General features: G+C 49.4%; 8 protein-coding genes across 8 annotated transcripts; 4 read left to right on the top strand and 4 right to left on the bottom strand.

Moving 5' to 3' along the window:
- Nucleotides 1–1,188: 1,188 nt before the first annotated feature.
- FIESC28_08975 (uncharacterized protein) lies at nucleotides 1,189–3,322 on the top strand (the record flags this gene model as incomplete). The annotated part of the gene is made up of 4 exons (XM_031163112.1): nucleotides 1,189–1,200; nucleotides 1,327–2,388; nucleotides 2,441–2,980; nucleotides 3,035–3,322. The coding sequence occupies 4 exons, from the start codon at nucleotides 1,189–1,191 to the stop codon at nucleotides 3,320–3,322; spliced, it is 1,902 nt and encodes a 633-aa protein (XP_031012817.1).
- Nucleotides 3,323–7,103: 3,781 nt separating this feature from the next.
- FIESC28_08974 (uncharacterized protein) lies at nucleotides 7,104–9,331 on the top strand (the record flags this gene model as incomplete). Its single annotated transcript, XM_031163111.1, has 3 exons — nucleotides 7,104–7,292; nucleotides 7,376–8,551; nucleotides 8,609–9,331. 3 exons carry the CDS (start codon nucleotides 7,104–7,106, stop codon nucleotides 9,329–9,331), a joined length of 2,088 nt encoding a protein of 695 aa, XP_031012816.1.
- A 1,031-nt stretch (nucleotides 9,332–10,362) lies between these two features.
- Nucleotides 10,363–10,992, bottom strand: FIESC28_08973 (uncharacterized protein; the record flags this gene model as incomplete). Its single annotated transcript, XM_031163110.1, has 1 exon — nucleotides 10,363–10,992. One exon carries the CDS (start codon nucleotides 10,990–10,992, stop codon nucleotides 10,363–10,365), a length of 630 nt encoding a protein of 209 aa, XP_031012815.1.
- Nucleotides 10,993–13,622: 2,630 nt separating this feature from the next.
- On the top strand, nucleotides 13,623–14,691 carry FIESC28_08972 (uncharacterized protein; the record flags this gene model as incomplete). The annotated part of the gene is made up of 2 exons (XM_031163109.1): nucleotides 13,623–13,776; nucleotides 14,012–14,691. The coding sequence occupies 2 exons, from the start codon at nucleotides 13,623–13,625 to the stop codon at nucleotides 14,689–14,691; spliced, it is 834 nt and encodes a 277-aa protein (XP_031012814.1).
- A 1,403-nt stretch (nucleotides 14,692–16,094) lies between these two features.
- FIESC28_08971 (uncharacterized protein) lies at nucleotides 16,095–18,676 on the bottom strand (the record flags this gene model as incomplete). Its single annotated transcript, XM_031163108.1, has 2 exons — nucleotides 16,095–18,458; nucleotides 18,509–18,676. The coding sequence occupies 2 exons, from the start codon at nucleotides 18,674–18,676 to the stop codon at nucleotides 16,095–16,097; spliced, it is 2,532 nt and encodes an 843-aa protein (XP_031012813.1).
- A 1,097-nt stretch (nucleotides 18,677–19,773) lies between these two features.
- Nucleotides 19,774–21,792, top strand: FIESC28_08970 (uncharacterized protein; the record flags this gene model as incomplete). The annotated part of the gene is made up of 1 exon (XM_031163107.1): nucleotides 19,774–21,792. The coding sequence occupies one exon, from the start codon at nucleotides 19,774–19,776 to the stop codon at nucleotides 21,790–21,792; it is 2,019 nt and encodes a 672-aa protein (XP_031012812.1).
- A 605-nt stretch (nucleotides 21,793–22,397) lies between these two features.
- On the bottom strand, nucleotides 22,398–23,588 carry FIESC28_08969 (uncharacterized protein; the record flags this gene model as incomplete). The annotated part of the gene is made up of 3 exons (XM_031163106.1): nucleotides 22,398–23,143; nucleotides 23,209–23,385; nucleotides 23,480–23,588. The coding sequence occupies 3 exons, from the start codon at nucleotides 23,586–23,588 to the stop codon at nucleotides 22,398–22,400; spliced, it is 1,032 nt and encodes a 343-aa protein (XP_031012811.1).
- A 1,832-nt stretch (nucleotides 23,589–25,420) lies between these two features.
- Nucleotides 25,421–26,414, bottom strand: FIESC28_08968 (uncharacterized protein; the record flags this gene model as incomplete). Its single annotated transcript, XM_031163105.1, has 3 exons — nucleotides 25,421–25,901; nucleotides 25,953–26,171; nucleotides 26,236–26,414. The coding sequence occupies 3 exons, from the start codon at nucleotides 26,412–26,414 to the stop codon at nucleotides 25,421–25,423; spliced, it is 879 nt and encodes a 292-aa protein (XP_031012810.1).
- Between the last annotated feature and the right edge of the window lie 258 nt (nucleotides 26,415–26,672).

Here is a 26,672-nt window from a genome sequence, read left to right as displayed (position 1 = left end):
AATATTGACGGATTTCTCAGCGTATATGTGCTATGACGGACTCAAGTTGAATTTTCAGACTGGGAGTAGAGACATAATGAGTTATTTGGCACAGAATACTCGGGTTGTGTCTTGGATCGCCTTTTGACGACGTCAAGGTCTTGAATTGCTCTTGAGGTGAGACGCGACGTAAGTTGAGATAAGCCCGATAAAGTGTATAGTAGCTTAAACGGGTCTAGCGTGGAGGGGATGCTCAAACAGCCGCCATCGCCGTGACGACAGAAGAAACGAAGCGTAGAGCTCTTGGCGGCCCGTGCGTCATCCCACCTCCAGCTTAGTGAGCTCAGTCTCCTTGCACTAATGGCCCAAAAATAATGTCGTACCTGAGCATAAATAAACAAACAAAATCTCATCTCAAGGAATTAGTGGGTACGGTAGGGGTCATCCCCCCAATCAAGCCACAGCTTCTAGCGACACTCGCAAGGCATGAAGCTTCCACCACCGTTATGGTTGACTCCGTTGCCCGTTGCACAGCTACCGTTCAGGATAGGATGTATGGATGTCTAGCATAAGATCCCAGCTACTCGGGCTACTTTATTATTCCATCATCGCCTCATTTGCATTTGCATTTGTCTTCCCATCTTCTTTTCTCTCAAGACGCCAAAGCCGTCGGGAGCTTCTAGTGCACTAAAGTACATAATTACCTACCCAACCGTCAGGCTCATCTCGAGAGCATCAGCTCAGTTCTAGCAGGACTAATCTCCCAGCTTGATGTGCCCCCTGCAAGCCCGGGCCCCTAATCTGACCAACACCCACCAGTCTAAGGCTTTTGCCTGATTCTTTTGTTCCTGCTGAGAAACAAAAACAAAAAAAACAACAAGCAACTTTTGTTCTTAAAGCTTCAGAGCAGCCCTTCTTGCTTCGCAACAAGAGCTGGAAACTCGTCGATATCGTACCTGCTTTACATATCTTGCGCGCAACAGTCGATATCAAACAACATTCAATCAACGATTTCAAGTACGCACTGCAAGCTGCCTGTCGACCCGCAAATCCGACCTGCACCTGCACAACGCCGCATCTTACATGGTAAATCAACGCGCCAACATCAACCACCAAAACATCCTTCCAGCATTCGTACGCGAACTCAACAGCTTCATTATACCTAGTCGCGTCTCTTGTTGTCACTTGCTTTAATCCAATAACGTCGAAATGGACGCCAAAGTACGTTGTCATACATCTTCCTCCCTTATTTAGTGGCCGTTGGCGCGACTTAAACAGCCCCCTCTCCCTTACATACCAATGCATACCAGAGATCGTTACAGGGTATAAGCTAACAACATACTGCAGCCTTTTCGACCGCGCGGCGCTGAAAATGCACCTCATCTTCACCATCAGCATAAGTCAACCGGAAATTTGGCCAACATGGCCAAGTCCACTACAACAGCTGGCTTCCGTGGCCCTGCGAAGCGCGCAGCGTTTGGCGATGTGACCAATGTCAGCAAGCAAGGCGGACACCTTCGTGATGAAGGCAAATCAATCAAAGTCTACGCTACGAATGGTGTCAACCATGGCCCTACAGGTGTGCCTTTGAACAAGGAGAACGGTGCTTATGGCAAGGATACCTTTACTCGTCCCGCGCAAAGACCCGTCAACCAATCGTCGACACGAACCGCCCTTGAGAACAAGAATTTCGACGCGAACAAGAAGACGTATGTGAGGAAGGATAGCCACGTCGTCACCAAAGCTCCTGCTCCTTCCTCGACCCAAAATGCACCTTCCCTTCAACCAAGACACCACAAGAGCCAACCTCAGCTTAAACCTCAGCAGCAACAGTTCAGTCTGCGACGTACCCAGAGCAAGCAGCTAGACAAGGTCGTTCCCAAGCCTGATGCCGATATGGGCTGCAAGGTCACGAATCCTGCAGCGCACCAGCTGCAGGAGACCGAGTACCCCTATGACCAAGCTGCTTATCTTGACTCTATGTATCTACCTATCGAGGCTGGTGTCGGTCTCGACACGCTCCAAAAGGAAGAGCACGAAGAACCACCTGCTAAGCTCCCCGAGATCTCTGAGGAAGTTGCCGTTCTTCCCTGTTACGAAGAAGGCCCTGTTCCTGCGATGTCGGAGCCTGAAGAATGCTGGGAGGAGGAAGACGACGAGGATTTCGATGACCAGGACCAAGCATATATGACGGCGCACTCGGTTCGTTCCAGAGATATGACTGCCGGTGGTGCTACAGAGATTGTGCCCCTACCACGCGTAACAGCTCGTGTCCAGCGCGAACTTGAAGACGCCCGCGAAGAGGTGGAGCGAACGCGCACAGACGACGAGATCGAGGAAGAGTTATGGGATGTCAGCATGGTCGCCGAGTATGGTGACGAAATCTTTGAGTATATGCGTGAACTTGAGGTATGTAGCCTTGCGCACATCATTCAGTACCGACACTAACGATGCCCTGCAGATCAAGATGCTTCCTAATGCTCACTACATGGACAACCAGACCGAGATTCAATGGTCAATGCGAGCTGTTCTCATGGATTGGCTGGTGCAGGTCCACAACCGGTTTGGCCTCTTGCCCGAAACACTCTTTTTGACAGTCAACTACATCGACCGTTTCCTTTCTCAGAAGATTGTGTCGATTGGCAAGCTCCAGCTTGTTGGGGCAACCGCGATCTTGGTGGCGTCCAAATACGAAGAGATTAACTGTCCTTCTTTAGGAGAGATCGTCTACATGGTTGACAACGGGTACACTGCAGAGGAGGTTCTCAAGGCCGAGCGCTTTATGCTTAGTATGCTGAGCTTCGAGCTTGGATGGCCCGGCCCTATGAGCTTTCTGCGACGCGTCAGCAAGGCTGACGACTACGACTTGGAAACTCGCACTCTCGCCAAGTATTTCCTCGAGTTGACCATTATGGACGAGCGATTTGTGGCCTCGCCTCCGAGCTTTCTTGCTGCAGGCGCGCATTGCCTTTCACGACTCATTCTCAAGAAGGGTGACTGGGTGAGATCACTTTGTTATTATTATGAACAAAACAAAAGCTAACAGTGTTTCTAGACTAAGCAACATGTCTACTACTCGGGTTATACCTGGAGTCAGTTGAGAAGCTTGGTTACGATGATGATTGAATGCTGTGACCGTCCTCATCTACATCATGCCGCAGTATTCGACAAGTACACAGACCGTCGGTACAAGGAAGCATCTTTGCTGGTGCAAGCAGCGCTCGATGCTGGATTCACTCTTCCTAACCAGATGGCTCCAGTTCGTCAAGAACTTGACGCGTATCGTGAAGACAGTGCCGAGGTGCCAATTGCGCAGCCTCAACTAATTCCTATCGAGGGTTGAAAACCCCCCGTGGAGTTTTGACAGGCAATGGTGGCTCTTGTTTTTTGTTACCGATTTGCGTTGCTCGACGAGGTTCTGCCGGCCCGGTATATATCGGTGCCTACATTCCAAGACCGGACCGGGTTTGAAGGCATCATGAACCTCTTCTCGGGTTTCAGCATCGGGGTTCACCTCGACCTACAGCCATTGCCGCCACCGAACGGGCTCTCTTGCCTTAACACTGCTGCCAATGCTGGCGTTAGTTCTTGATAACCCTTATTCACTAACATCTGATTGGGGCTGGACAATCACGACATTGATTATCTGGAGCCACAGCAATGTCCAATACATTGCCCCAACCTCGGACTTTCATTTCTATTCCCGCCTTGGCCTTTCAAGTCCATATGTGAGGTCAGAAGGGAAGAACAAATACTGTATAACGACTCTGGATGACTGTTACGAATATTACGATTGTGCGACTGCGTTTATCATCATCATTTTATTGCCTATTTGGCTGGTTTAATACATCTGCTTCGGAAATTGGCGTTGCGGGATATGGTTCGACCAGTACTGGTTCTACAGGCCTGCTATAGCATTGAGGCAACGTGCAACTGGGAGACGAACCACGGAGGGAGTACGGGAGATTCTGATTCAGGGACCGCGGAGGTTAAACCGGGCTTCTTGGGTGGTGGCTGGCTCGCGACTCCATACAGACAGAGGAGTCGGTATTAGACCAGATCAACAAGCATGGGATTATCACAACCATGTATCCTTTGGGCAGATATGAGCCATCGCCGCCACTGCCATGACCGGCAATTCCAGATGCGCCCGACTTACATTTACAGCAGCATATAGACTATTAGAGGCTCTGGACGCTTGTATGATATCTAATCCTCAATTCTCTTGTTTAAAAACTTCATTTTTCGTGATGTTGATGTTAAGACTTCATGAAAGGATGCGACAGCTCTCCCGCGTTCTTGCTAGCTGGTTGAGTCTGACATGTCCACGATCATCACATAATGGACATGACATACCTTGAAGTCTCCTGTCTTCTACTGGTATGACGCATGATCAGCATTTATCGAGGCCAGCGCGAGTATCTGTTTGTGTGCAAACATTGATAGCTGTGACTATTTACTATAGGTTGGCAGGGTACAATCTGGAATTTGTAGGATGCACGTGATGTACGACCTGGCAAGTCTATTACATGATCTAAAAGATCTAAATGAGATCCAGATCCAGATCACAAGCTGTATGTAATTCATCTGCACCAAGATGGAATCTGAACAAGAGCGAACTTACCCCGACCTTAGTCTGGAAACCCCGACTTTTCCCCACGGAGGACTCTCCTTGGCTCCACTAACGAAGGCCAGAACAGGGGTTGGGCGTTTAGCTACCTGTAGACCTGGCAGCCAGGGGAAAGCTGTTCTGATACTTGTTGCGAACCGGGAAAATCCGGCATTTCGCACATGGACATACCCAATATGGGTTGATTAAAACACGTATATGAAGTTCCCTTAAAAGTGAGGACTCTTAAAATCAAGTGATGGGAGACAGGCCAGCAGCTGTTGTGATAGGGGCGCAACAAGGTTAGCGGCCCGGTTATGTCAGTTCTGAATCTCTACCTGTGCGCGTGCGGAGGTAGGGTTAGCAGCATGGACAAGATCAGGGTGGATTCGGCTTCCATTCTCTTTTTACCTTCACCTTGGCTAAATTCGGTCAAAGGATAACACTGCGCCGTGCTCGTGACTGGGCAAGATTCCGATATATGAAATGATCGGGTCCCAAGACGACACTAGAGAAGCCATTGAAACCATGTGACGTCTTGACGGTTTGGGCGAGGTTCTGGAAACACGGAAATTGTTCGCTGCCACAAGCACGGGCAGACCCTCCGCGACTCCGAACCTGGGGCACGGGATATTACATTGATACCTTAAGGTGAGAGCAGGTGAACAGCTCCTACCTGAATTGGAGCAGTGCTGTAATTCTTTGTCAGAAGACCATGTTATCTCCAATACGATAGATTGCGCTACGGTCCAGCGGAACCGCGATTGTACATGGAGTTTCTCGAGGCCCTCAAGGGAAGGGAAGACAAGGGGATAGCTCCATACACTCGCACGTCAGAGGCACCCGTAAAGGAAGAGGAAGGCTCACCCAACTTAAATTCGAATTGAACGAGGTCCACACGTCGGACTTAGTTATATCAGGCTCTCGACCGCATGCCAATGATATTACGAGAACCATCAGTCGACATCCTCTCGATCTCTTTAACCGTCACGAAATCCAGCTCTGCAACAACGTGGTGGTCGATACCATACGCAAATAAACGGCGCGGGTCATATTGAATCGAGGAGTGGGCGCTTCTCCGAACTCCGGCTCTGCGGGTCAGTCCTGGGGTCTATCCCCACAATGATATGCCACCCCGGGACGGGGAAAGGAGGCATTCCCGGTGCTGCGGAAGAGACGCGGCTTCACGATTGATAGAGAATAATTGAGAGGAGTGGGCTCAGATTAGTTGGACATGAATACTCGAGCTCTTATCTGTATAATGATGCCCCGAGCCAGATGTTTCGAAGTTGAATGGGCTAAAATCGTTGTGATCAAGGTATGGGAGCAGCCTCGCTAAGTACTTTATCCAGGAGATGCCCGGGATGCCCAGAATTTGGAGGGGTCCACTGATGAGATCCAGGTATACATTCGCCTATGTGGATGAATGTACCTTTAGGTACCTGATGCCACACCAGTTGGCTGCGGTTCTGTTTCTAACCCTGATTCACTGATGTTGGCAGAGACTTGTTGACGGGACCTCTGTTGCTCTCGTGTGCTTGTAGAGTCAGTTGTTTGTGAAGTACCTTAGTAGGTAGTCTCCTGAACCACCTCCTGATACATGTTCAAGCTGGTTATGGATACGAATATCGATATGTATGTCAGGCAAAAGCAACGAAAGCGCGCTTGAAGCGGTCCGGATTGTAGGTGCTGAGTTTACCTGTCCGCTGACCCGGAGTTCCATGGTAGACCGCTAGAGCCTATGCTGGGGTTTGCTTTCCTCGAGGTTCCAGAGGTTCGCTCCATTCCATGGAACCTTCAGTGGCAGGAAAGACATCCTTTACAGGGGGAATGGGAGCATTAGGGCTACAAGCACTTTCCATTGAATTACTGGCGAAGCAAGAAAGTTACCTTACACATGTACTACAAGTATCTCGACTCGTGTATGATACCGACGTATACTTACCTGCCTGTACCTCTTCCCCGTCGTGGCTTCTTAATTGTCTTGAAGTGCCCTGAAGTGAGGTAAGCTCTCCCCACGTAGGCGCGCACACCCACCACCGCGCACCCCCCCGCCCGGACCAACCACCGGCCTGAATGAAGCGGGAGGTAGCAAATTTATCTCATCTTTCGCTCCATCTCGAAATTCCCCAATTGACGCATTTCGCTCCTCCTCTTCTGCCTCTTTTTCCTTCTCCCTTTCCCTTTCGCTTTCGCTTTTCTCTGCCTTTGTCGAGTTATCTCTGACATACTTTTCCTGTCACTGTCTTAGACTGTTAAGGGAAACATCCTCCTTGGTCCCTACCTCGTCCCTCAGTTGGCTCGCTCTAAAGAGTTTCCCCGTACTTCGCCCGTTGTCGGACCACCTCCCTGTGGCATTTTACGAAGCCGATTTGTCTCCGGGCTGACTCAAAAACTGAGGTTTTTGACTCGCTGAGCATCGGTATTTATCTTTCGCAGCTTCAATTGCTCGAAACGAAACCTTTACCTCTCGAGTGCCTTTTATTTACCCCTTCGATCGACTCCGATTTAAACAATGTCCAAGCTTGCTGTGGCCACCGAGGCCGTCAAGGAGGCTGTCGTGGGGACACATGAGCCTGAGCAGCTTGCTGCCCACACCAAGGCGCGCTTCACTCAGCACGCTGTGAAAGACGCCGAGACTGGCGAGCTCTACCTTGGACCTGAAGAATTTATCAACGCTGTTGCGCCCACAGGTGAAGATTACGTGAGTCACTTGCTACTCTGGCCAAGCTGGGTTACCGCTCAGCTTGGATACTCACCGGGGCTTTACTGACAATACCCAAACAGCACAAGATTTCTCGTGACCAATACTCCATTCTTTTCAGCGTCGCCGACGTGAATGGCAAGGGCAGAGTGAGTCTGGCCGACTGGGGCGTGTTTGAGCACCTCCTCAGCAAACCCGATGCCGAATATCAGATTGCTTTCCGTCTCTTCGACGTTGAGCGCACCGGAGCTGTCAAATATGACGACTTCCGCACTCTATATGAGCTCAACAAGGGCCCTAACAACCTAGCCTTCGACTGGGAATCCGACTGGGCCAAGATTTACATTGGCAACAAGAAGCACCGTCATCCTCTCGACTACCCTCAGTTCTGCCAGATGCTGCGAGGTCTCCAAGGCGAGCGCATCCGACAAGCTTTCCATCAGCTCGACAAGGATGGTGACGGTTTCATCAGTGGTGAGGAGTTCGAGCGCATCATCGTCGAGACAGCACGCCACAAGCTGTCTGAGCACATTCTCGACAACCTACACACTCTGGTAAACCTCTCTATCGGATCCAAGATCTCTTACGCCAACGTTCGCGCATTTCAGAACGTGATTGGTGGTATGGATCTTGTTGAGATCATCTTGCGCCGCGCCATTGACCAGAGCAAGGATGGCAAGATCACTCGTCCCGAGTTCTTGAACGAGGCTGCTAAACTCACCCGCTTCTCTCTCTTCACTCCAATGGAAGCCGATATTCTCTTCCACTTTGCTGGCCTCGACGAGCCCTCTGGTCGTTTGGGACTCTCCGATTTTGCCAAGGTTCTCGACCCCTCATGGCGCAACCCTATTTACGATGCTGTCGAGGCCACCAAGGCCAAGGTTGCAAGTGGAGGTATTCTGATGAGCGTCTTGTCTTCTGGTTACAACTTTGCCCTTGGTAGTGTTGCTGGTGCCTTTGGTGCCTTCATGGTGTACCCCATCGATTTGGTCAAGACACGACTGCAAAACCAGCGAGGCGCCCAACCTGGTCAGCGTCTCTACAAGAACTCAATCGATTGTTTCCAAAAGGTCATCCGTAACGAGGGTTTCCGAGGTCTCTACTCGGGTGTGCTGCCGCAATTAGTTGGTGTCGCTCCCGAGAAGGCCATTAAACTCACTGTCAACGATCTCGCCCGAAAAGCGTTTACTGACAAGAACGGTAACATCACGCTCTGGTCCGAAATGATCTCTGGTGGTTCCGCTGGTGCCTGCCAAGTAGTAAGTACACAAGTAACCAAGATCCGAAAGAATGGCAACTGACAAATACATTTTTAGGTTTTCACCAACCCTCTCGAGATCGTTAAAATTCGTCTCCAAGTGCAGGGAGAGGTCGCCAAGACCGTCGAAGGAACACCGAAGCGATCTGCCATGTGGATCGTGCGAAACTTGGGTCTCGTTGGATTGTACAAGGGCGCTTCGGCCTGCCTGCTCCGCGATGTTCCCTTTTCCGCCATCTACTTCCCCACCTACAGCCATCTCAAGAAGGACTTCTTCGGCGAGTCCCCGACCAACAAGCTGGGCGTTCTGCAGCTACTGACTGCCGGTGCCATTGCCGGTATGCCCGCTGCTTACCTGACGACTCCCTGCGACGTCATCAAGACCCGACTTCAGGTTGAGGCTCGCAAGGGCGAGGCCACATACAACGGTTTGCGACACGCTGCTCAGACCATCTGGAAGGAAGAGGGCCTCACTGCCTTCTTCAAGGGTGGTCCCGCCCGTATCTTCCGATCATCTCCTCAATTCGGTTTCACTCTGGCTGCGTACGAGGTTCTCCAGACTCTCCTGCCCATGCCTGGTACACAGAAGGAGAAGATTCCTACAGGAGTGTCTGATGCTTTATCAACGGTCAAGGGTAGCCTGGACACTAGTCCTTATGGCCGCAGCCGTAACGCCCTCAAGGTGATCCTTGACCTGGATGAGGACTTTGGCAAGGTCAAGCTTCCTAACGAGAAGGGATGGCGATCGCTGCCCAAGATCATGGGTGGTGGTGGACAGTAAGCCAAGGGATAGAAGTGAGATGAATGATTGAGAAAAAAACGCAGAAAAAGGATGAAGATGAGGTTGGTTTGAGGTTGAGAAGGAGGCAAGGTTTAGCCAAAGCGATTGTCCGGTGACTGCTCGGCTATTGCGCCTTGGAAAACGGCCCACGGTCGGGCTTCGATATCCGACCCACCCGCGCACGGAGTACCGGACAGAGGCGAGGAGAGATCCTGTATCCTCCAACGATACCCCAGACCTTGACCTTGACCTTGACCTCTCATTTTTGGATTGATCTTTTCTGTTTAGAGCGGAAGATAAAGACGAAGACAAAAGGAAGGGAAAGGGGATATAACTGGAAGACGGAATACAAAAAAGAACTATATTGTGATAAATCTCATATCCGAGTCCGGCTGAGCGGGCGAGGAGGAGAGCGTCTGCTACTTTTGCATCAGACTCGGCGTTCTGGGGCATTTAAAGGGCATGATGGGGGCTGTTTTATTATCGTCTCTTTACTGTGTTGGCTGTTGATTTTATTGTTATTGTTATTGTTATTGTCACCGTTACCATACCTAGCTTGGGTGAGTCCTTTGTAGAAATGAAAGCAGATTTATGTTGAAGATATTTGTATTATATTGTACTAGTGACAGTGGGTTGATCTATGTCTCACTGTATTAGGAACTGGTGTATATCCTACTGTCTAAACATTGGATGTTGCCGTTTCCGTTGTTTCACTGTTGACAACGGGACGGGATACTTGCAACTTCAAACATTCTATTCCATGATACCATTGTGTACTGCTAATCGTGGATTTGCCTGATGATATTTGGGAATTTGCATCTAGGTGAACTCCCTTTTACTCCAATGCCCTCCAAATACCTAGTTAACCAAAAACTCCAAGTCCAAATGAGGACGATTTCATCACATTCGTTAGTTCTTTTTATGCATCAATCGCTTCCAAATACATTAAACCCATACAGTAAAAGCTGAAGCAAATTCTCAACGAATGAGAAGAAGTGAAAAGAGATAGAAAAAGCAATGCTGGGAGCGACTTAGTAGTGCACAGTGGCTAAGCGCTGGATCCAGCCGGCTTGTTGTTGAGGCACGTATTCGGGCACCTTGGCGTCGGGTTCACTCGTCATGGCCATCTTGAGCCACTCGACATAATCCTCGAAGCCAGTTGTGCTGCCGGTAACAGTAACCTTCTTTACACCCCGGACGCCCTCAAACATGCGTAGATTGCGGTATCCCACTCCGAGAAACATGGACTGAACCACGTCGATGGTCAACTCGTCGAGACCGCTGTAGGCTTTTGTCACTGCGTCTGCGTCATACGGGAGATCGACATCGAGGCGGACCTGGGTGTGGAAGCGACGGATGCTGGGGATGATGGAGGACTCCTTGACGGGGCCGTACCAGTTTCTTAGACGGGGGAAGGATGTAAGAAGTGTAGGATGAGAGAGGAAAGTGTTGGACCCGTAAAGGAGATCTGTGGCCTCGTCGTGTATTTGGCGGTTGGTGCGGAGGAGAGAGGCATGGACCTTTTGCTCTGGACATGGACGACCGCATCTTGTGTAGGGAGCTGTGATGAGGAGCTGGTCGTAGATTTCCAGGCGGATCTCGACTGGGAGATCAAGGAAACCTGTTTTATGAGGTTCTTGTTGTTGAATTGCGGCAGCCATGATGATCTGATTGTCGGGGTTCAAGTATGTAGTTGATAGTGATAATGATGTAGATATAGATATAGATATAGATATAGATATAGATATTGAGAGTAGAGCAAGTCGAATTGACTAGTTGGCGTAGAAAGAATCTTAAATCAAGTTTGTGAAGAGCTGCTAAGCTGATGATTGACCAGACTAGCTGTTGTTGGTTTGAATGATGTATATCCAATAAGGGTGATTGACGGATGGTAGTGATGTTGATCGTGTAGTAGCGTCGATCTTTGAGGCGTTGAGTCGTATGATGACAAGACTGATAAGCGTTTTGTAGGTTGATGAAGATGGGGAACCAAAAGGAGAAGAGAGAGAGGGAGATTCAGACTTGGTATATATATATATATTCAGAAGATCTATTGTGGTCTGGAGAATTACATGAGATACGGCCATGGCCGTGGCTGTCAAAGTCAAAGTCAAGGGACACACCCTCCCCCGGTAACGGTAGGTACAGTAACATCACGGCCTGGGGCTTAAACTTACGAGCAATCGGCCACTAAAGAAAGGAACAGCAGGGGTCATGGGTAAATCAAATCAGGGATCGGGACCCGATGGTGCTGTCATTCTATTTTATTGTTACTGCGTATGTATGTATTGTTGATCTGACAGCAATCGCGTATTCAAGTCAAAGCAAGGGCTGAGTGTCTCTGTCTGTCTTAAATACACACCCATCATTGCAGTACAGTACTACGTAGCTGATGCTGACCGAAAGATTGAGTTATCACATTCTATTCGTCCTCAATCTTGGTGCTGAATTCTTTGTTTTAGCTGATTCGAATCTTTGTGGCACCCATTCCAATTCCCCAAGTGCCAGTCAGATAAGCTGACTCGTCCAAGGCCTTTACTCTTCTGAGCTGAATTGGCGCAAGTAGCATAAGCAGATGTTGATCATTGAACACAGCCAGCCATGAATTAACTTGGAGATTTCAAGTGTGTCTACGGATATTCTCAGTCACATCACTACCTAGATAGGCACCTAGGTATCAGTCAGTATCTCTGATTGCAGCCACAGATATCATTGTATCAATGGGCTGAGCATGAGGTGACAAGTACCGTAGCGGTGCCGAGCGATGCCCCGTCGCGGAACAGCCGTTGAATCCACTATCGTACAAGGATTAGTATCGGGAGTTTAAGAGGTCTCCCCTTTTTTAGCCTCCAAAAGACCAGGGTCTAATCTTGGAAACAGTCACTCAAACATCACAAGAAGAATATCGAGGAGAGGGAAGGAAAAGAAAAAAGATGATCATCATGATTAGATAGATAGGTAGATATATGGATCAAAGTAAAATCTCATGATGCTATGAGTTGTAGATATGGAGACACACGGTGCGGAGGCTCAAGACCGTCATTCCTCCAATCTGCCTCTATTCCCGGTTCCCTCCAACCCCTGTGAGATCCATTGTTTGATATTTTCTTCTCAAAACAAGACGACTTAAACTGGGTTTCCAGACCATTCTTGAGGATCCGATACGGACATGGCTCGGAAATATCTGTACAGTAGCACGGCATGTACCTTTAAGACGGGAATGCATATGCATCAGCCGCAGCCACAGTCGTAGATAATGTAACCAACCATCACCACCTGATATCAAGAGATTCATCTTTGCTTTAAAGTGCCCACTTCGGCTCCGAAACTACCGATTGAGGTCGTCAAGAGAATAATCCGCGTGAAACATTAAGTATACCATAGATTATCTCTGTCCGGTCTCTTCCGACCCTGTTTTATCAACAAGCTCCACTATTCCTGAGCCTCATGCGCTTTTTCGTTTACCTGGCGTGATCTCAGTTTGACTTTTTCACCGCTCGCTTCCTGCTGCCGATGGGAGACAAGGATTCAAGGTGAGCTGCGGCTCAAATGATCGTTCTAGAAAACAACATCTCAGAGAGGAGTGACTATCTAGGTAAGTATTGAAAGTATCCACTCGCTTTAATATGTCAGGGCGTCTTCGGTCAATTCCCGTTGATGTGATCAGGGACTATCGTTCTCTTGTCTAGGATAATCACTGAAATCCATTGGCCTCTTTTGTTGTATCCGGAAGCTTTGTCTTTATTGCGTTCATGTCCCTTGGTGTTGATTTCTTGCTGGACACGATAAATCCTCGGATGTTCTCCGTTGTTGAGAGTTCCTGCCTAATAAGCTTTGATCTATTACTGACCATCGACGTCTTCTTGCGTAGAATGTTTCGTCATTCTGTATTCTTACTTACCTATTCCATCCGATTGGTATTATTTTGACGGTAATAGTAAATTGGTTGGGAAGGAGCATCTTCACCATAACATGCAGCCCCATCTGGTACCTGTCAGCCACACTTTCTGCACTTTCCCGTCCCGTCCGCGCCAACCAGTTTGGGATTCGCTAAAAATACGTACCTACTACTTAGAATGAGATGGCGTCAGAACACATGAGACTTCATTCATTTCAGGTGAGATACCTTAGGTACTCACTCACTCATTTACTCACCTTTCTCTGACCTCTGCACACAATCCTTTCCCCAAGAGCAGCCTCGGCTTTCAACTCTCTTTTGTGCCTAGTCTCTCTGCTCTTGTATTGTATTACTACCACACTTGTCGCGCAATATACTGCGACAGCACTCAAAATGGCAGTCTCATTCCTTAACTTCCTATCAGGCCTCTTTGGTTGGGTCTACTTCTTCGCATGGAGCGCGTCCTTTTACCCTCAGCCCTTGCTAAACTGGCGTCGTCGCTCCACTACCGGGACCACCGTCGATTTCCCCTTGATCAACGTCCTCGGTGAGTCTTGAAGCCCGAGTCCCTGATATATCCAGACCCCCGTGGCTCAGTATTGTCTACACATGGATGATACGACTGCCAGACTCAAAACCTACACCCCTCCTCGCTCAGGCCAGCCCTGCGGCTCGTTGCCCTTGTCATTCCGGCACCCTGGGCCCGATTACTACCGCCTCCATTAAGCTAGATCCTGCGGATACTCGAATCTTTTGCTAACCGCGATATTCTCATCTTTTAGGCTTTGCTGCGTACTTTAGCTCAAATGTAGCTTTCTACTACTCGCCAGAGATCCGTGCCCAGTATGCTGCGAGACACAAGGGCCTTGAATCCACCGTGCAGTTTAACGACATCACTTTTGCGCTCCATGCGCTGGTCCTCTCCATCATCACAACCTCGCAGTACCTCTCACCTGCTCTGTGGGGGTTTGCTCCCAATCATGGAAACCGCCCCAGCCGCTTCATCCTCGGGGTGTCAGCCGGTTGTATTGCTGGGGTTCTGTGCACATGGATTATTGTTTCTGCTTCGCCTGGAAACGATGCTGTGTATGACTGGGTCGCTCTCGATATCGTCTACGCTGTCGGCTATGTCAAGCTCATTATCACTCTAATCAAGTACACACCCCAGATCATCACCAACTACAAGAATCAGAGCACCGAGGGCTGGAGCATCTGGCAGATTCTCTTTGACCTCACTGGTGGTGTCCTCAGTGTCAGCCAGCAGGCCATCGACAGCTACCAGCTCGGTGACTGGAGCGGCATCACTGGCAATCCTGTTAAATTTGCTTTGGGAAATATCAGCATGATCTTCGACTCCATATTTATGGCCCAGCACTACGTTTGGTATCGGGATGCTGAGAACACGCAATCCAACGATCGCGAGAGTGAAAGCTTGTTGCAAGATGAGGAGCGAAGAGCATAAATAAGCGATCCTGCTGTTTTTGGACTAATAGACGACGATGACTGCTACACAAGCTGCACCGCCCTTTCTGTAGTGGTGTTTTGCTAAATATCCCTAGCGATCCTGATTTGGAGTTGGATCATCTGGTTACAAGATCTATACTGCATTGGATCACAAGACACCTATACAGCCCATAAAGTACACATCTAGCATAAATGCGATCCTTGTCTGCTTACCTATCTTGAAGCTATCTATCTGTAGCAAAGTGGCTTAGTCCAGAAAGCTGGAACGGTTCAGCTTGCTGCCAGCATTAACCGGCGAGGTTGGTGTGTTGGCATGCGACCGAAAGAACACCAATAGTGTATTGTCGTCCTTAGTCGCCTCAATCTTTTGCCCCTGGCAATGAACGATCTTCATGCTATTTCCCGAATAGTATCGCTCTTGGCATTTTGTACCTGGGTTGAGGCTAGAGGCGCATGGTCAGCAATGGCTGGGCTGAGATGAGGAACTATTTAATTGTGAAGCAGCTGAGTTCCTGCCACTCCGCTTCTGCCGGATAATTGTTTGGAGCAAAATCTACGTCGTATATATCGCCCAATTAGGTTCTGTTTTGATTGCCTCGTAAGCTGACAAGTCTTTGATCCTACAAATCCTATGGCGTGTCGATATTGAGTTGTTGTCCTTATGACTTCAAGTCGATGTATAAGCGCTGGGCAACACTGTGACAGAAGACCACCTTTCCCAGAGGAACAGTACTCCTTGGGCCCCAGCCAAATCTGCAAACGACTTTACTCTCTAAATTGCCAAATACGTGATGGTAAACTAGTCTCCGTGAGGTTACGCATATAGATGTCCGACACGCCGTTGTGGGTTTCACTAACAGGCCGCCCATATGAAGTCAAGTTCTCAGTTGATTGAACCCCATGATCAAGAGACAAAGACATGAACAAGAAAAGGGTAGAAAGTTAAGAATACAAAAAGGATTAGTTGAGATTGAAGATAAAAGAAAGGTTCGGCAAAAAAACGATTTTCGACAACGGCAGGATTCGAACCTACGCGTGCGAACACAATGCCTATGATAGTTCTGGGGAGAAATAGCAGGGCATCGCCTTAACCACTCGGCCACGTTGTCTTAGGATGACAGTCAGCCTTCAATTCCATCCTATATTCGGTATCGCCTCGTAGTGAAAGTCCTCCCTCTGTGAACCTTTTTAACCAGATGTCTAGGTATTAAGAACGCAGAAGTCAATGGCTGGAGCAGGGAGGTTTAAGTTGCGGTACATTAACACTATTTACAATTGGTGGTGATGTTGCTATAGCAGGAGCAGTCAAAGTATTAATCAATCAATATTTATGCAGTGTCTATTGATCATCTATCTTACAAATACTCATACATCCATTCCTACACTTTTTTCGCCTGGGATCTATTTTAATACAAAGTTAATCGTCTTTCCTCCTCGTACAGGAATCGCCCTCTTCGCTGCGCGCAGATCATACGGCCCCTCAGAGAAGCGTGACGCACCCTCCTCAGTCTTGAGAATTTCCTTAACCATCCAGTCACGCAATTCATCTCCAACCAGCCCAGCAGGAGGAGGCGGAATGTTAACAACCCCGCGTACCTTTCCATTAACCTGCACAGCGCAGGGCTGCACTCGTGGACGAACGATCTCACCAAGAGAACTGTCTACCGTGGGAAAACTGGCGGACTCGAATATGGAGTGTGACGATGGATGAAGGAGAGCCCAACACTCCTCGGCAAATGCAGGGGTGATAGGTGCCATCATGGAAATGAGAGCCTGAGCAGCCTCACGCTTAACAACCAGGCTGGCGGCGTGGTTGTCGGCGAGGGTGTTGGTGAGAATCATAAGATCCGACACTACTGTGTTGAGGGAGTAGACTTCATCGTAAGATGCTGTGACAGATGCGATGGTACGTTGGACATCGCGCCATATGGCTGTCTCTGCATCCCATTGTGCAAGTTCCTTTGTAGATCCTGACTCAAGGCGTTCATGCTTAGCAGCAAGGTAGTCCCGTGCAGACATCTTCTCCTCACTGGGCTCTGAAGCAATAGCTGTGATCTGATCATGTAGCCTTTGGAGCCAACGGGTAACACCGGTGATTTTAGCCTCGTCCCAGTTGAGGATATCCCCAACCGGGGCCTGGAAGAGCATATGCGCGCGGGTTGCGTCGGCACCGTACTTGGAGATGAAAGCTGAGGGATCAACTCCGTTGTGCTTGGACTTGGACATCTTCTCAAACGCGACGTTGGCTGACTTCCCAGACGATACCACTTTAGGTTGGTTGGGATTCGATAGGTCAACCTCGTCAGGCTTGAGGAAACGACCGTTGTCGGGGTCGATATATGTCTTACCGTGAACCATGCCCTGAGTGATAAGGCGTTTAAATGGTTCGGCAGATTTATAAGTTTCCTCGGTGTATTGGGGGAGTAAAGAGGTTGAGGCCAGGAACTTGAATATGAAGCGTGCGTAGAGCAAATGAAGAATGGCGTGTTCGATACCACCGATGTAGGTATCTACGGGAAGAGTCTTGCCAGCTTCAGGGGAAAATGGCAAGTCTTTATTGTGCGGATCAGCAAAGCGAGCGTAGTACCAGCTTGAGTCGACAAATGTATCCATGGTATCAGTATCTCTTTTAGCAGCGCTGTTGCATTTAGGACAAGTCGTGTTGACAAACTCGGGCGATGACTCCAGGGGGCTTCCGTTGCGTGTTTCTGCCCAGTCCACGTCAGGAAGTTTTACGGGAAGCTGTTCGTCTGGCACAGGCACCGGGCCGCATGTACCACAGTGAATGATGGGAATAGGGGTACCCCAGTATCGTTGCCGGCTGATAAGCCAGTCTCTAAGACGCCACTTTTCGACAGGTTTGGCCAGGTCAGATTTCTCAAGCAGCTTGACGATCTCCTCTCCGGCAGCAGTTGAAGACTTGCCCTTGAAGGAACCACTATGTTCCGTCATGACTCCGTGTTCAACGAAGGGCTCGTTCTCCATAGCTGTTGTTGTTTCATCCTCAGATGCGGAGAGAACGTGTCGAACAGGCGCATCATAGTGGTGCTCCTTCCAGAATGCATTATCACGTAGATCGTGGCCGGGAACACCCATGACGGCGCCTTCGCCATAGTCGCCCAACACATATGGCGCAACGTAAACGGGAAGCGAGACCTTGGTGGCATCGGGGGTCTCTTCATGGTAGGCGAGCGGGTTAATAGCCCGCAAGTGTGGCAACAAGTAACCCACCTTTGAGTCTGCAGGTAAACCGGGGATGGTATCGATGAACGCTTGTAGCTCAGGATCCGAAGCCGCAAGCTTAGCCACTATAGGATGACTGGCCGCAAGAGCAACGTACTGAACGCCAAACAGGGTGTCAGGTCGAGTGGTGAATACTTCAATACTAGCATGAATATCATGGCCCATAGCAAGGACAGGAAATTTGACGACAGCGCCAGTTGATTTCCCCAACCAATTCTTCTGCTGTGCCAAAACTCGCTCTGGCCACGCGTTTTCCTTCGAAAGCGCCTCCAGTTCCTCCAGCAGGGCTTCACGGAACTCAGAAATGCGGAAGAACCACTGCTTGAGATTGCGCTTCTCGACCTTGACACCTGATCTCCAGGAGTTGCCATTCGAGTCGACCTGCTCGTTTGCGAGGACAGTCTTGTCAACAGGGTCCCAGTTGACTTCAGCTTCAGCCTGGTACGCAAGGCCTCGTTCGTGGAGCATCAGGAAGATCTTCTGAGTATGCTTGTAGAAGTCGGGATCGCAAGTTGATAATTCCTGACATACGAATTAGAGCTGAGAGGATTTTCCAAATGAATTGAACCTACACGATTCCAGTCCCAGCTTCCGTTCATGAGCTCAAGCTGCTCCTTCATCTTGGCCATATTGCTTGTTGTCCATTTTTCTGGGGCAACACCTCGTTCGATCGCAGCATTCTCAGCGGGGAGTCCAAATGCATCCCATCCCATAGGTAGCATAGCCTTATCGCCTTTCATTGTTCGAAACCGGGCGACGACGTCGGCAATGGAGTAAACTCGCAGGTGGCCAAGATGCAGAGTCCCAGACGGGTACGGGAACATGGGCAGTACATAGTGGTTGTCTTTTGTGTCGGCAAGATTCTCAGACCCCTTTGTGGCTACATTAGACTCCTTCCATTTCTTACGCCATTTTTCATCGATTGAGGTCAGGTCAATGGCGTAGCATCGTCGCGAGAGAGTTGCAGCCGTTGAACGTGCGATTATCGGACGTCGGATTGAGTTGGAGAGTGAGTTAGACAAGGCGCGCCGAGCTGTGGCGCAGCTCATGAGCCTTGATTGCAGCAGTGGCATTGGTATTCAGGCATGATATGATGCCAAGTCGCATCAATTGGTGTTGGACAAGCAAATTTGGTGGTGTAAGAGTGTACACTGAGGTCCAAAAATTGGATGTTCTGAGTGTTAGTGTTAGATCCATGCGATTTAAGATAAGATACCATCAGGTAAGGCACCCTGGGCTGGAAAGTAAAGCTCGGACCACATCAGCCCGGCCGGTACTTGTTCAACCACCACTCATGATGGCGGACTTTAGGTACCGTCGGATGCGTCATGACTGCTAACGTCCAGTGAAGCCAGTAGCCATACCGAGAACGGCCACTGAAAGACTGCCCTCCACTTGTGAACAACCTAATGAATGGTTGGAAACCCCGCTATCATGGACGCCCCGCCACAAAATTCGTCCACTTTAGTAGTACGGGTAGAGCAGGTAACCAATCCCTCCACGATCAAAGAAACGAGACGCCGACGTCGTACTTGACTTGTCTCGTCTCACGCCGAGTTATCTCCTTGAGTTGAGACACTCTCTACATCCCGAGCTTGATAGCTCTTAATCGATAAGACAGAGATCCATTGCAGGTCGAATCAGTTTGGGTAGATTCTGGAGTTGTGGTTTCCGATTTCGCATACCCAATCTCCTCCTCATCAAGTTCAATCTATCGACGAGCCCACGATTCCAATCTCGAAGGATATCCCGTCTTACGTCTTGGAGCCTACTCAAATCTTACGAATAAATACATTTGTACCACTTCCGACTGAACTTCCTCTTGTCATCCATCGCAATGGACAAGATCACCGATCGCATCGCCGCTTTGCCGGCTGATGGCACCTATTTCTCTCTCGAGTTCTTCCCCCCCAAGACTGCCATGGGATTTTCCAACCTACGAGACCGACTTCACCGAATGGAGCGTGCACTTCGACCACTTTTCGTAAACGTCACTTGGGGCGCCGGTGGTAGTACCTCTCAGAAATCGCTTGAGCTGGCCGAGTTGTGCCAAAGAGAAGTTGGGCTTACAACATGTCTACACTTGACATGCACCAACATGAGTAAGAAGTCGATTGACGAAGCTCTCTCAGACGCAAAGGCATTGGGCATCAGGAATATCTTGGCTTTGCGAGGTGACCCCCCACGACGTGAGGAGTACCGGGACCCTGAAGATTCGGAGGACGACGGAGGTCAAGATTTCAACTGGGCTATCGATTTGGTCAGGTATATCCGCAAGACTCATGGCGACTATTTCTGTATTGGTGTTGCAGCATACCCCGAGGGCCACGCCGAGGAGAGCCATCCTCTGGGACAAAGCTTGGAGCATGATCTTCCTTACCTTGTCCAAAAGGTTCAAGCCGGCGCCGACTTCATCCAGACTCAACTCTTCTTCGATATTGAAGCATACGAACACTTCGAGAACACTCTAAGAGAGCACCCAAGTGGTGCCTTCAAGGGTATCCCCATCATTCCTGGACTTATGCCTATCCAGAGCTACCAGATGATTAAGCGAACCACCAAACTGAGCCATGCCAAAATCCCTGACCATCTCCTCGCACGCCTTGATGCTGTCAAGGGTGACGATGAACGGGTAAAGATGGTCGGTGTAGATATTGTCAATGAGTTGATAGACAAGATCAAGGACATCAAGTCAAAGACACCGGGCCCCAAGGGCTTCCACTTTTATACACTCAACCTGGAGAAGGCAGTGTCCTTCATCCTGGAGCGAGCGAATCTCATACCTGACCCCCCTGAGAATGAGGAAGCCGTCGTCGCAGTCGACGAACTCGCTATTCCCGCGCTACAGATCAACGGCAACATGCGCTCAAGCAGCCACTCCCGCTCTCGACAGTCTAGAAGGCACTCTTCTGTCGCCTCGGACCCTCACAATTATGTTATTGTTGGTGATAGGCCAGCAGTTTACCCCGAGTGGGAAGCCACTGGTCTAGAAGCCGGTGTACGTGCCGAAGCCATCAACAGCCGCGCCAACACATTGGCCATATCGGAGGGCGAGGGTGCTTTGGGCCGTGAGGCGACGTGGGACGACTTCCCCAACGGTCGTTTTGGTGACGCCCGCTCACCTGCTTATGGTGAGATTGATGGATACGGCGTGAGCCTCCACATGTCCGTGACGCAAGCTGTCAAACTCTGGGGTAACCCCAAGACGCGGCGGGACATTAACGACCTGTTTGTCAAGCACATTCAGGGAGAGCTTTCCGCTATCCCGTGGAGCGAGGAGGAGCTTCTGGCCGAGAGTTCTACCATCAAGCCTCACTTACTTGAACTCAACGGGAAAGGCTGGTGGACCGTCGCCTCGCAGCCCGCCGTCAATGGCTTGCGCTCCAGCGACGCCACCTTCGGATGGGGCCCGCCCAACGGCTTCGTCTTCCAGAAGTCGTTTGTTGAATTCTTCATCCCGTCGAACGAATGGGAAACTCTCAGGGCTAAGCTCGTATCCTCAGAGCTGCAAGACTATGTGTGCTTCTACGCCAGCAACGCTCGCGGCGACTACGTCTCGTCGGACATCGGCGGTCACGTGAACGGGTCGACGGAGGGCAATCCGAGTACAAACGCTGTAACATGGGGCGTATTCCCAGGCAAGGAGATTATTACGCCAACAATTATCGAAGAGGTTAGTTTCCGAGCTTGGTGCGAGGAGGCCTTTGGAATCTGGGGTGAGTGGGCCAAGGTTTACGGCCGTGGTTCCGAGAGCGAAAAGCTCTTGAATGGTATCAAGGACGATTATTGGCTCGTCAATCTCATTCATCACGACTATGTGAACAAGGATGCTCTATGGGAAGTTCTTTCAAGTTAAGCAAGGTGTTTATTGTGTTAGGGGGGATGCAAATATACCTATGGGGATTCAATTAAACCATAAACAAACGTCCAGAAGTTTCAAACTCGAATTGCAGACATATTTCGATGCTCAGTACACAGATGCGTACTGACTGATATGTAAACTCACAAGGCTCGAGAGGAATTCTACAGGTCTCAGTACTTGGTCTCGAACTAACATCTAGAAAACGACAGTCGAGGAAGAATATCAAAATTCGAGGCAACACTAGCAGAAGTGGTACAGCGTTAGAAGCTACGTCGTTTATTATAAGTAAACTGATCACTAGCTACTATATATGAAAGCCATTTCGTTCCTTCTCCGTGTTTTCCGTTCTTCACATTCCGTTGGAAGATGCTATAAAGCCATAGTTGCTTACTAGAAAAGAAGCCAGCCGTGAACCGCGACTGTAAAATGGGGTGGGTATCTGTGCTGGGGTAAAGGGGGAAGATATGGGCACCGAAGGGGTGCCGAAAGTTGATTTAGCTGTAGCCGCTAACAAAACAAAGTCGTTGCGCATAAAAGGTTGTGCATGCGCTGTATAATACACTCCTTTTTTTTTAGAGAAAAGTCCGACATTCGTTATCTCAGATTTCTCCATCACCCCAGTCAAAGAAGTGTTCTTCGTCAGCAGGAGGAGCGAGGTAGTCGTTGCGGTCTGCTCCGAAAGAGCTGTCGAAGTCAGAGCGACCAGAAGCCATCATATCAAGGCCGTGAGGAGCAGGGGGAGCGGTAGGTCGAGGCTTGCGCTCGCCGTTACCGAAGATGGAGGTCGGGAGTACATTAGTAGATGGGGCGACTGGTGCAGCAGCAGAATAACCGACTGGGCCAGTAGAGCCGGTAGGGGCAGCATAACCAGCTTGACCGGTGATGGTAGGCAGAGGGGTTGGTACCGGCTCTTCGTACGGGGACTCGCTGTCTTGGTACTGTGCGGAAGCATCAGCGATGGTAGCAGCGGCCTTCCGGGCAGCCGTGCGAGAAGGAGTGACCCCACGGCCGGTCGTCTTGGTTCTCTTTGAAGGAGTGTTGTCCAGCTCGTCCCAGTTCATGTCATCATCCTCGTCCTCATCATCTGAAGCTGAGCGCTTGATAGGATGGACGGGGAGAGCGCTCTTGCGCTTCGAGCCCTTGCCAGAACGAGTTGTCTGAGCACCTCGCGAGGGAGTAGGCTTGGAGGGAGTGTTGGGACCAGCGCCGACACCAAGATTGAGGCAGCTGGCAACATCGCCGCCGTTGTTAGCAGTCTGGCGAAGAGCCTCAGCGTCCTTCTTGATGGTGCGGAACTGAAACTGAATGCCATCTGCGGTAGACTGGCCAAAGTACTTGGCAATGTCTGTGGAGAGAAGATGTTAGCAAGAGATCGACAAATAGAGAAATCGACAAGGTTGGAAAGCCTACTATTCTTGTCGATGGCTGCCTGGGTAGATGGAAGCAGGTTCTCATCGGTAGTTAGGCCTTTCATGTCGCGGCCCTGAGCACGTGCTGTGTGGATGATCTCGACAGAGGCCCGAACTTTTCGAAAACGATGGTTCAAGGCATGTTCAGTCATATCAGAGCCATAACAGGCGGCGATTTCTGGGGGAGGAGTGTCAACCCCGGTCACAGTCATGGGAAGAGAAGGGCAGTGGAGGATAGGATGAATAAAGACAGTGAAGAAAGATAGTCTTACCCTTGTAGTTCCACTTGATCTCGGGGTGAGCGGCTACGATGGCACGAACCATGCGAGCCTGTGCCTCGTAGGTCTTGTAGTTGGCTTTGGCGTTTGCTGCGGGGGCCATTTTGAGTGTAGATCTTGAGATGTTGTTAGTATAAGTATTGAAGGGGGTAGAGAGGAGGTTGAGATGACGGATAAGAAGAGATGAACACTGACCTCGGGAGAATTGATTTAAGATATGGTATGTTCTGAATGACTTGAGTCGATACGTAAGCGATGTTGTCTTCGGCTGTGGTCAAGAGGCAGAAGTCGTGGGTATATATTGAAATGAAGGTGCGAAGCAGAGTCAAGTCTCGATTCAAGGAAGAGATGAATGAACGAAATTGGCGAAAGATAATGCGAAGGGACGCGATTGTGATGTAGTGAAAGGAATGAATGCTACTGCCTGTGTAGAGAAAGGCAACGAAAAATGAAAAGATATGCGCAGATGTCTGCGCGGTGAGGAGAGTTGTAAGGTGAAGGAAGTGCGAGATGAGAAGTTGAAGAGGATGAAGTGAAGACGAAAGAAAGCGGCAGGTGATATACGTAAGTGAGTGAAGTGCGTTGATGATTCACTGCCTAAAAGGGGGGGAAGGAGGATGACCACCTTAAGGAGTGAAGAGTCGAGAAAGATTCCTATGGAAATTGTGATACTCACCCAAATAAGTATCACTACTATCTTCACGGAGTATGAATAGTAGTAGCACCTATCTCTCTCTGGTGTGATTGTAGGTTTGTTGCTGGGCGACCAAATATGCAGACGCCAAGAAAGATCAAGGTCGTCGACCACAGTCTGAAGAATAAAAAGGAGAACAGAGAATGAATGAAGAAATAGTAAATCAAAGATGTTTGCCTGATCAATCCTCAGAATGAAAATTCTGTGATGATGCGGTTGAATAATTTTGGTATCGATGTTTGTTGACTACCTAGCTTAGTAGGTACCTACCACTGCGAGGTCTTGCCTGTATAGTGGGTGGGGCTGTCCAGTATCGATGTCAGTGCAACGACAGTGTTGCGTGTTGCAGTTGCACCAAACTAAATAGACTCGAGAATCTCACAGTGACAATCATTCAACAATGACCAGGTCCACGATTGAGATTGTAACTGGTAGGAGTAATGTTGACTTAATGAGGTTACAATGGACCTGGATTAGGGGCTGAAAAACAAATTGCCTGAGGGTGTGAATCTTTGATAGTGTAAGACAACTTTTAGAGAGCAGCCCAGAATATCAGAGTTATTGTGTTCTGCACTCGCATAAAGGTAATGTATCTGCTACCCGGGTTGAATTCCAGTTCAACTGTGTTACAGTACACAACAATGGGGAGGCGGATCAAGTAAAGTAAAGTGTTATGGTATTATTAGTCTATATTCTATATCATATCATAGATGGCATTCTTCAAGATACCCATCTGGCCGCTCAATATACTGTCCAAGTACGTACCCCACTAACAGATCCTAACAGTCGAATGATACCACATGTGGCTGATACCTGATGGTCGCGAGACTTTTGCCATGTGCCTGTTTCAGAAACGAGCCAAGGCCAACCGGAGCCAGGATCTGAACTCAAGCCAAGACCCGGCAATCGCTCCAAGATTGCATTGAGTAAATTGTGGGGAACTTTGACTCAAGCCCAAAGACAAAGACAAGACGTAGAATTCCTCTTGTATTGACAGGTCGTTGTTCATCTTTGATTCATAACCGGCGCATTGGACTTAATCAAATCCAAAGGCTGTTTATATATTGCCGACATCTCATCTTCATATGGCTTCTCATTCCACCTCTTTCAAGGATCGCTCTATTCTCCCTATTCTCAAACAGACTCCTGGCGATTCGTCACCATGGCAGATCGTAATCAACCCGAAGCATAAGGTTCGACATCACCGTCATTAAATCGTTCATTATTCAATGGTCGACAACTTATTTAACTTCTTGTGCGCCAACAAAAGGAGCGGGTCGTCGTGTAGGGGTAAGGCTTCGGCTGTGGCTTCGCGTTGTCGCCTTGGGTGCCTCCCACTCAACCATAGGGTGCTCCTTGATTTGCGCAGGCTCCTCGGGAGTGTTGTACAGCAGGTACTGGAAACCAAGGAAAAAATCGCATGACGCCTGGAACATGCCTGAGATCTTGAAAGACCATGGAATCTCAGACTTTGATGTGAAGAACCAAAACAGCTTCATTGTGTCTCCACCAATCCAGGCAGCCAAGACCGACAGTCGTAGACCCTTGGAAGACTTGGATCGTGCGTTGACCAAGATCTGAGGGATGGGAAGTGTCGCCTCCACACCAAGTCCAATGCATCCAATAGCGTTCGCATATACAGCATAGAGACCAGGCATCTGAGAAAGGAGAAGCTCAAGAACAACGAGAGCAGCAGCAAAGTACATGACAGCCTGCCAGTATCTACAGTTTGTTAGTTCAAGGGTGTCCAGATAATTGCTAAGCGGCACCTACCGTCGGGGAGATCGCCATTGCCAGAAGTTATAGGGGCGTTGGAAGCCCATCAAGTTGTCGTCGGCACCAGCGAAAGGCAGACCAGCGTCGCCGCCCTTGGTGGGGGGAGGAGGTCGGAAGTCAAGAGCGACCTTCAGGAGAGCCACTTGAACGACAATCATCAACAGGGACTGGAGGAGAAGACTCGTATCGTATTGAGCGTGGGGCCAGTAAAATATTCTATATTTGGGGACGCGGGTCAGTCGCAAGCTACAACAATAGCATTGGGCATGGAAAAACAAACCTCAGGAGAGACGCCACAAGCATAATAAGAGGAATATCAAGAGAGAAGCCTGCACTGGTCTTGCTTCGGTACATGGAAACGATCTGGTCGGCATAGGAGAGGACGGGCGACATGACGATAAAAAAGGGGGCCACCCAGGCCGTCAGCTCCATGACCCATCCCATAAACCCTTCTTCCATTTTGTCGTTCTTTTCTCAAGGTCAGGGAGAGCGAGTCGAGCGCAATGAAGCGGTGATAGAAGAGGATTCGACGCGATGAGGATCAAGATGACGATAAGGTTTACGTAGATGATGACGCTTTCGTTGGAACCAAAATATACAAGTAAAGAACGACACAAAATGGCCAACGACCTACGACGATGCGATGCAATGCAGTGCAATGCGAATTATGCGGAGGCCAAGGTGATTGATTAACGAAGAATAAAGAGAGGATGCAGG

The sequence above is a fragment of the Fusarium coffeatum genome (assembly GCF_003316985.1).
Source record: "Fusarium coffeatum strain FIESC_28 chromosome Unknown BRIP53273_contig_220, whole genome shotgun sequence".
NCBI classification, from domain to species: domain Eukaryota; kingdom Fungi; phylum Ascomycota; class Sordariomycetes; order Hypocreales; family Nectriaceae; genus Fusarium; species Fusarium coffeatum.
Note: the sequence above shows the minus strand (reverse complement) of the source record. Positions and strands in the feature narration are given on the sequence as shown.